Below are 9081 nucleotides of genomic sequence, written 5' to 3' on the forward strand. Positions count from 1 at the left end.
GAGAACGGATTACCTCTAATCTCTGACATTAGCTCCCGCTCTGCATCGACCGTACTTCGCGAGCGCGCCCTTACAGGAATATGTCTCCATTTACTTTCTGCTCTTTTTCTCGGCAGCTCGCTCGCGAATACCCGAATAAAAAGGATGACGCGGATAAATCCTGACGGCGCCCGCCAGCGGACTGCCAGTGGAAATCTTTCGGAAACTGCTAATTATGAGAGGGCACTTGGCCAGCAGCTAAATACGCGCCTCGTCGCTCGGATGCGACAGCCGCTGGTTCAAGTGGCGCGATCTTAAGAGAAAATACGTTTTCTTTCGTGTCTGTTTTTCCGGGACATAAATCACGTGAGCGTATCGGTGACCGGGCACAAGACGTTCGATATTTGGCCATACGTTGCTGATTATGAAATTAAAAATAAAAGACACGCCAACTTGCCTTTACCCAATTCTCCTCTTTTCCACTCGATTAATGAGTTATGATTAATGAATCGAGATGTTGAATATTTTAACTATTTCAGCAGGTTATTCGCGCTGATAGGGAATTTTACGTTTCTGTCCTCGAGCGAAATCTCATAGAGAACATTTTCCATTTTTGTAAAAGTAAAATCGAGCGGCGGACAATGCGTCATCGGTTGCAGTAATACTCGCCTACGCTTTGAACTATGCACGCTCGGCAGGAATATTGGATCTCTCTGTGCGGTAAGTCCAATTAATTCTCAAGTAAGGAAATTAGGACTACGAGACTGTGAAACGGCGCCCGGTTCTCACAACGCGCTCAACGAGACGTTGCTAATTGTCGCCGTATGGTTACCGATTTATTGTCCCGGACGAGCGCGCTGCCGACGTTTAAACTGTAAGTAAAAGGGCAATTACCGGTTGACCACGGCAAATAAAGCAACTGGAAAGGAGTTAAACGCAGGAGGCGCAGGAGGTTATGGTGTTAGGTAACGCGTCTCTTGTAACTGTCATCGTCGATTCACGTGTGTATCGTCGCGAAAGAAATTCATCGCTCATTGTTACTTTTCGTCGGGATAATGGAGATTATAAGGCAATTTCTGAAAAAAAAAAATTTGCTTTCGCTATTTTACGCGTTTATAAAGTACTTTAGGCCGGACGTTAACGGAGTTCTTCAACGGTGTTGCATCACGCATTCAACGATTCGAAATCAATGGCTTGAATATAAACTCACTTGCATAGGTACGTTGTCACGTATAAAGATTGTACGTGTATACGTGTAATTCGTTAATGTCTAAAACTTTTGCGATGGAAGGAAATTCATCGACAAGAATTGGAGAGGGAGAGAATGATCGTAATTTTATACCCCTTTATTTCTATTGAAAGCGCAATGTCCGATAAGATTGTACGATTCGAGCGAGACACATCCGGAAAACATTTTTACGTTCTATATGTGCATTGAACCGTTATATGCTGAAACGTTGAAAATAATCGTGGTACGTGGAAATGACATTTCCAGATACCAGAAAAAATATCGTTGATGATAGCGATACAAGTGCGATTCAATTAACAAAGCTTGCTATCAAGACCGACAATGAAACGCGCTAACAAATATGCGGACAAGAATGTTATTTTAACTTCAGCTCGCGCTGACGAGCGTATGTGTTACAAACCTCATTTGATTTTTACAACTTCGCACACGTTCTTGATTTATAACATAAGTTCATATATGTACAAATCGCCAAATTACTTACGCAAAAGTAGTAAAAGTATTAAGAAATTCAGACACGCGTTAATTATATGAATTTTATATATGACTCGTGAAGAAATGGATGCTGAGTAGCTTATGCATATTTTTCATGTCAACTTGCCTAGCCAATTCGACTTTCCAGTATCTTCACATGAATGATTAGTTACGTCAGAATTTCGAAGCTCAAAAGGAGGTCTGTGGTCCAGATCAGAGGGCGTGTTGTAGCGACTATCTAGTGAAAGTAGTTCCATCAGTATAAAAACCGTGGAATCGTTGACACCAAGCACATTCAGGTCCATCTCTTCTTCCTACGTTCACTATGAAGACATTCTTAGTGAGTACTGAAGTTTCTCGGCGAGTTTTCGCCTCTGGTAGACCGCGTAAAGCCACGAGTGCCACGTAAAATTTTAGCGTTTGTTGCAGCGATTAAGTGTAATAACGCCCGATTGAAAAGCGCAGTTCCGTAACATTTCGGTGGTTGGACTGTTCTATTCTATTTTTTTTTCATTCGCAGATAAAGTGCATCGTAACGCGATTGAGTGGCTACATCATTTTTATTGTAACGCGTCTATTTTTATTTAATCTTTCTACCTTGTTTGCATATTGAGTTTTTAGTTAATCCCTTACGGGTTTCAAATATTTGCACGAAGTACACATATCCGTGTACATTTGCCTAAACAAGCGCTTTTTACGGGTCACGGAGCGGCGCGATCGGCCCGGATTAAACTTAATGCAACTGCGCGGAACAGTCGCGGATTTCCGCGATATAATAACGCACGCGTTATTCGCGTCTCTTCTTTACTGATACAACTAACGACGCGCCTGTTCGCCTCTAGGTCTTGCTGCTGGCCGTCTCCGTGTTCGCCGGAGATGCACCAGCAATAGAGAAGAAACACGAAAAACGCGGCCTCCTGCACGGTGGGTCGATATACGCGGGCGGATACGGCGGCTACGGTCATGGATACGGACACGGAATCGGCCATGGGATCGGAATCGGCCACGGGATCGGAATCGGCCACGGGATCGGCCACGGAATCGGCCACGGAATCGGCCACGGAATCATAGCTCATGACGGATTTGGACCAGGCTTCGGCGGCATCCATCTGGGATACGGTCACGGATACGGTCACGGATACGGGCACGGATTCGCACATTTCCACCACCCGACGCAGATAGTGAATCGCGTGGTACATGTGCCGGTGCCGGTGCCCCATCCCGTCCCCGTGACGCACAAGGTCCCCGTGCCAGTGCCGCATCCAGTGCCCGTCGAGGTAAAACGCCCCGTGCCCGTTCCAGTGCCTCATCCAGTGCCGGTGGTCGTCACGAAGACCGTACCCGTAAACGTGCCGCGTCCCGTCCCGGTGCCGGTGCCTCACCCCGTCCACGTGCCCCATCCAGTCCCGCAACCGATTCCGGTCCCGCAACCAATTCCGGTACCAGTGCCCGCGCCCATACCTCTGCACGTGTCGGGTCCTGGATTGATCCACGACTCATATCCCATTCCTGAATCCATCGATCCCGGCTTCGATCGCCATGTCCACATCGACGGGCACGGCCACGGGATCGGTCATATCCTGCATCACGACCACGGTTTCAATGGCGCGAATATCCACCTGGGTGGGCACGCCGACGGATACTCGTATCCAGTACCAGCGAAGAAATTCTATTAAGCCGCGTCGAGAGATCCGTTTTGCGAACGACGTCTCGATTTGCACGCCGACGCGATACATCTGCCGTTTTCGAATAGCCTGGATACACCGCACGGCAGTCACGCCGCATACATTTGTCCCGCGTTTCACTTGATATTTATGGATTCTCGCACGCAGCGGCTGCAGCGAAACGTCCGCTAGGTCGCGGCCTCGATTAAAATTCCGCCTAAAATCGCGAAACGAAAGGGATCGAGACGGGGTATATACATATGTGCCCACACACAACCACGCACATCTGTATGTACACCGGCATTTACTTTCGCGCGCTCAACGTGGGTGACGAGGGAAAGAGAGAGTGATGCGTTTCGAGGGCGCGAAAGTAACGCGATACGAAGTCCAGAGAGATGAATAATCTTCCGGGGCGTGTGATGGAGATACGAAATGCGAGAATCTATTCAATACTTCCTGTTATGGTAATACGGTACAAGCAATAGAGAGAACCGCTGACGATTTTCTTAAGATGTGTCGTTCGCATGTTTACAGCTAGATCGTATTCCCGGCGGAATGATACGATCAAACGCGCGGAATTGTTTGTGTAACTATATTTATTCGTCCATTAAAGCGTAAAGATGTATGAGAGAGACCTGCGTCGCATGTTAGAGAAATTATATTTTTGTAAAAGAGACAATAAATCCTGAACTATTTGTTAATTTAAATCTGCCCGCTGATTTGTCCTACCCATCCCCTCGACACGATACCCTTGTAGTCGAATCTTCTCATAAAGCAGTAACTACAAGCGATGTGAAGCTGCGGGTTCGAGATACGCGAGTAGATTTACCCCGATTCGAAAGTGATTAAAGTTGCTGCCTCCTTACCCGCATCGCATCCCAAATTGCCGAAACTTTGACCTTGTGCTTTAGCAGACTCGACAACCACATAACCGTTTCGTACCGCCTCCGGCTGTGATCTCGGCACTACGCTAGAATGCCCGATTCCACCCTCCCTAATTCGCATTACACGCCTAGACAGTCGTACGAAAAAAAAAAAAGCGATCAAAAATCGGTACGAGGTAACGAGCAAAATATATAATAAAGTGAAGAATTATTTCACTTATATATCACGAATATGTAATAAGGAATGTATCGTTTATTATCCGTGCGAAATGTGAGATACGCTTTCGTTTTGTGCTTGGAACGAATGTTTTCATTTCTATCTTCTGCTGAGAATATTTGCTGCAGCTTCATTCACATAACCCACCGTTATACCGCTTATCTTATTAACCTTTCTCATCGATAAGCTGCGCGAACGCAAATTGAAATGAATTCGAAATGCTCCGAATTTATCCGCACGCACACGGCGCTTATGGATGCTAACTTTGTATCGGCAACGTCTTCATGTTTAGCAAACCTCTCCTCTGTCTCGCATAGGAAAACCTGAACGGTTGTATACTTTTTCAGTTGCCTACCGTCATCTTCGTAATGGTATCTCTCTAGTCGTAGAAGACGTACGTGCCTCGCTCACGGCAGAATCCTACCCTCCGAATCCAAGGTAAGCCACTAGACCGTCCTTACTTATATAGGGTCTCTCAAAACCACCGTATCTTAACAAGAGAGCTTAAACAGGTATTTAAGACGCGTGGAAGTGATTTTGCTTTTGAGTCCTGAACAATTTATGGCTGCTTAATTATTAAAGATAAGATTTTCATAGATTAAAGTTCCGAAATGTAATAAATAAAGAAAAAATGAAAAATAATATAAAAGCAATTATCGAGTCGCTTAACAATGCAATTGAATAATTGAGGGATTAATTATAGTTTACCGTGAAATTTAAAGGAAGGTCTTAAAGCTCAAGAGCTGAACAAAGATGTAATTGAAATACACGATTTTGACACATCCTATACACATGGCCACGTACAAGCACGTTGCACGTGTGCACACGCAAGTTCCTCTAGAAAGCTCCACATGCTCCGCAAACACATCCGCATGTACTTACGTACGTATGCGCTTTCCTTTCCCCTTCCCGCCGGAAAACCGGCAGTCACGCACTATTTTACGACTTTCGCCGGGCCTCTGAATTAACCCGAGCTTTTCCGGCTACAAGGACGGTCCTTTATGCATCCCGTACAGAAATGAAGTGCATTCCTTCTACCTACGACCAGGGTTACGGTGTCGTTAAACCGCCGTCTCTGATATCACCCCGAAGTCTGTTTCTTACGGTTTTCAGTGAAATTAGCTCAGTTAAAGAAGTATGAAGATATAGCAAACTTATACAGGAAAACAAAGTTTATTCGATAAGTTGAAAGTCTTAATTAATCATTTCCTTGCATAGGTAATTTTGAAACAAATCCTACGTAGCTTTATGTCGAATAATGAATAATACAGCAAATACTCTTGCCAGTTTTGTAATTATTTCCGAAATATGTCACCTTCCTTTTATCCTGGCAGCAGATATACCGCGCAATACACGAGAAATTTATACACAAAATCCCTTGAATATTGAGCGACCTACTTCGCGATGGAACTTGTTGAACACTACAGATTTATAATTAGCGCCCGTACACTCATTTTAAGTAATAATTAATAGGCATAGGTAAAATGCACTAACAATAAAGGGATACCACTTTCACGCGAAATTATAACAGCTGCTAACAACATTATTTAATTACCGGAGCGACAGCCTCGCGAATCCAAAACGCGCAGCGGGAGTGGAAGCTAATTGTGAGCATTTATCTAATGTGAAGGATTTACCGACGATGTAAATTTATTCGCGAGACCCTAGCTTAATTACGCAGATTCCAAGGCATCGTAAGGCGTGCGCACCGGGAAAAACAGAAATTAGTCTCGTGTTACGGACTGCCGGGATACTCGCAGCGCGAGTAACGTTTTCATAGAACAGGCCTCGCTATCATTATCATTTACTGCTCACTCTTTACGATCCATCATTAAACGTATCCTAGAGCGCGGAATTCTTTTCATGGGGCCGCGCTTTATAGTGCGCTCTTAGATACATACCGAATAGGGCCTCCGTATTCGCTGTTTACGAGCGCAGCCTTGAGCGATAAATGTCACGAAATTATTCGGGAGTGGGCGAAGGAAAAACGCGCTGCGGCGTTCCCTTTTCTCTCTCTTTCTTCTTTTTGGAATGAAATATCGGCGAAGCACTAAATCGCGCGCATTCGCGTAATGTAGCATAACGGAGCCGAAAAATTGTCGTCGCGACAATGCCGCGTCGTTGCAATCTGGACGCGACAAGTCGCGGCACCGTAAAGCGTTAATGACACGAACGACTCGTCTAGCGGCGGTGAATCACCGTGAAATACGGCCTCTATTTAATTACAATATCGTAACCTACCTAGCTGGTACCGCGAACGAGCGAGATCTGACCGCGACGGGCACGCGTAGTCCGAATCTTTTTCCTTGCATTTTATATCGGCAGTTAACGCGGCTGATATATGCGCATAACGCTTATAAAGCTATGCGCACTGCTGTTTTTTCAAAACGGCTGTCCGCCTTAAGCTCAGCCGGCTCGTTCGGGTTTTATGTTTGGGGCGCGAACCCGCTATTTACGATGGCCATTTCGCAGCCATCGGGTCGCGGCGTTTTCTTCCTCGGTCGCAGTCAAACGAATCGGCAGTTAACGTCGATATTTTTGAACATTTTATCTACTCGGCTAGTCTTTCTCTCGATTTTTTTATACCGCGACGTCGACCTCTCAGAAGCAGCGGATCGCCGCTCGCGGCAACAACGAAGCCGCAATTCTGGTTGCAGCGTCGCAGGCTGTGCTCGGCCGTCGATACGGCTCGCCGCGAACAGGAAGCGCCGTTTTATTGGTTGTTTTCAAACGGTAAAACACGCCGTAAACACGCCGTCACTGTACTCGTAAACAATGAAACGGCGTCCGTATGAAAGTTACAGGATTAAATGCCAGACGGAGTATCGATTAGAATTTATATCGTTATACCGGCATGGAATATTGTGCCGGCGACGTGAAGATGATATATCGCCCTCCGTCCTCTCTGCAAAAACAATGAAGAGAAGGACGAATGGCGAGAACGTTCCGCAGGTTATTTTCTATCCCATTTCGGAGCGACGCTAAAAAATATGTACGTCGCGACTTGCGTCGGAGAACAATGTTATTACAATGTTCTAAGTCGTTTTAGTCTCTATCCTTCTTCAGGCTTCCCTTTTCTCAATTAATAATTATATCGCAATTCACGGTGAATGGTAGTATCTGTCGCAATTTTGCAAATACGGATAATATACAGCGCATTATTTGCATATAACAATTAATCAATATCGGTTTATCTCTCTATTTGCGCTTAAGTAAACTGCATAATAAATACATTGTTCATTGAAATCAAGATTAAAAATTAAATGTAGGTAGAATATTGACATAATCTAATATTAAATAATTTTGAAACACATCTTTCTTTTTTCACCAATATAATATTAATTCGAGATTTTTTATTCGACGGAATTTGCAGGGTGAATGCAAGATGAAAATTTCGACATGGATATATCCACCCGTTTGAATATTTATTATATATTTAATGCGTGATCTTTTATCAACATATAGCTGCAAATTACAAATTCATGTTAGCGTCATGTCTTGTCAACGCACCGATTATAGATAAGCCAAGTACCTAACCAGCATCCGACAGGACCCTACGTTTATCCTACTCTGTATGCGGTAACCGTTCTCGCTCGGAGGTCATGCTTTATCATACTCAGCGGACAGTCGTCGGAATGCTAATCTTCCGTACCCTTATTTATAGAATTAATCACTTGTTAATGACTAATGCTGCGATGTGATTTATGCTATTATTCGCGCCGACGCGGCTGCAAATTCCTCCCTAAATAACGGAAATGACACGTTTATACGTCGTGAAACGAACATAAAATATTATCGCGATGCGACACGTTGCGTTAAAAAATTTCAATATTTTTTTGCCCCGAAAACAACTCGCGCATGCCGATTACGCCCGACATTAAAACGTTATTAAAATATTTGTAGGCCACGATAATGCATTTGACCGATTGTCCAACAGTCACGTGAAATTTTCGTTGTCGGTATAAAATATTCTAATGGGATCCATCACGCCAATTGACATCAACGACGAATTCAAAGAGACCGTACTAATTTCGTTTGGCCGGCATAATCAGGAGCATCCAAAGTAATATGTATTGCGGGAAATTTTGCTACACGGTTATAAATATTTCGGACACGCGAAACAGCTGGCGAACGATGAAAAGCTTTATCTCGCAGTTCCATAATAATTCGCAGTATCGCGGAAACGAGTTAATATATTGACAGGTGACTCGTCTTCCGATCTCATCCCTCTGCTTCGAAAGCAAATTACTCGACCAAAGCGAGGAAATAGCGAGGGTTGCATTGAAAGGGTCCTTCCTGTCCACGACACGCGATGTCATATCACGTTATTGAGAGCTACTTGTCACTCCCTGCTTTGCCGTCACAGCAGGACGGGTACGTCCATGCCGATCATTCAATTAATTCGGACCTCACGCACATATCGGTGATCATATCGTTCGTAAGCTTCGCGCGACTAGCATTGTCATTTAACGGAGATTTTACGAAGTGATGCTCGCCATCAATATTCCAATCCGCACCTTTTTAAAGAACGGACGTAATACATGTTTTACGCGAGACATTAGAATCTTAATACCGCACATTCCTAATCTCAATTCTCGTTAATTATTCGTTTCTGTA

At 44.5% G+C, this 9081-nt stretch overlaps 1 protein-coding gene across 1 annotated transcript; it reads left to right on the top strand.

The window, feature by feature from the left end:
• The first annotated feature begins 2024 nt into the window (after positions 1 to 2024).
• Positions 2025 to 3375, top strand: LOC106749840 (annexin B11-like). Its single transcript, XM_014629691.1, has 2 exons — positions 2025 to 2039; positions 2542 to 3375. Exons 1-2 carry the CDS (start codon positions 2025 to 2027, stop codon positions 3373 to 3375), a joined length of 849 nt encoding a protein of 282 aa, XP_014485177.1.
• The last annotated feature ends 5706 nt before the right edge of the window (positions 3376 to 9081 follow it).

Source organism: Dinoponera quadriceps, unplaced genomic scaffold (assembly GCF_001313825.1).
Source record: "Dinoponera quadriceps isolate SergipeBrazil2010 unplaced genomic scaffold, ASM131382v1 scaffold4498, whole genome shotgun sequence".
Taxonomy (NCBI): domain Eukaryota; kingdom Metazoa; phylum Arthropoda; class Insecta; order Hymenoptera; family Formicidae; genus Dinoponera; species Dinoponera quadriceps.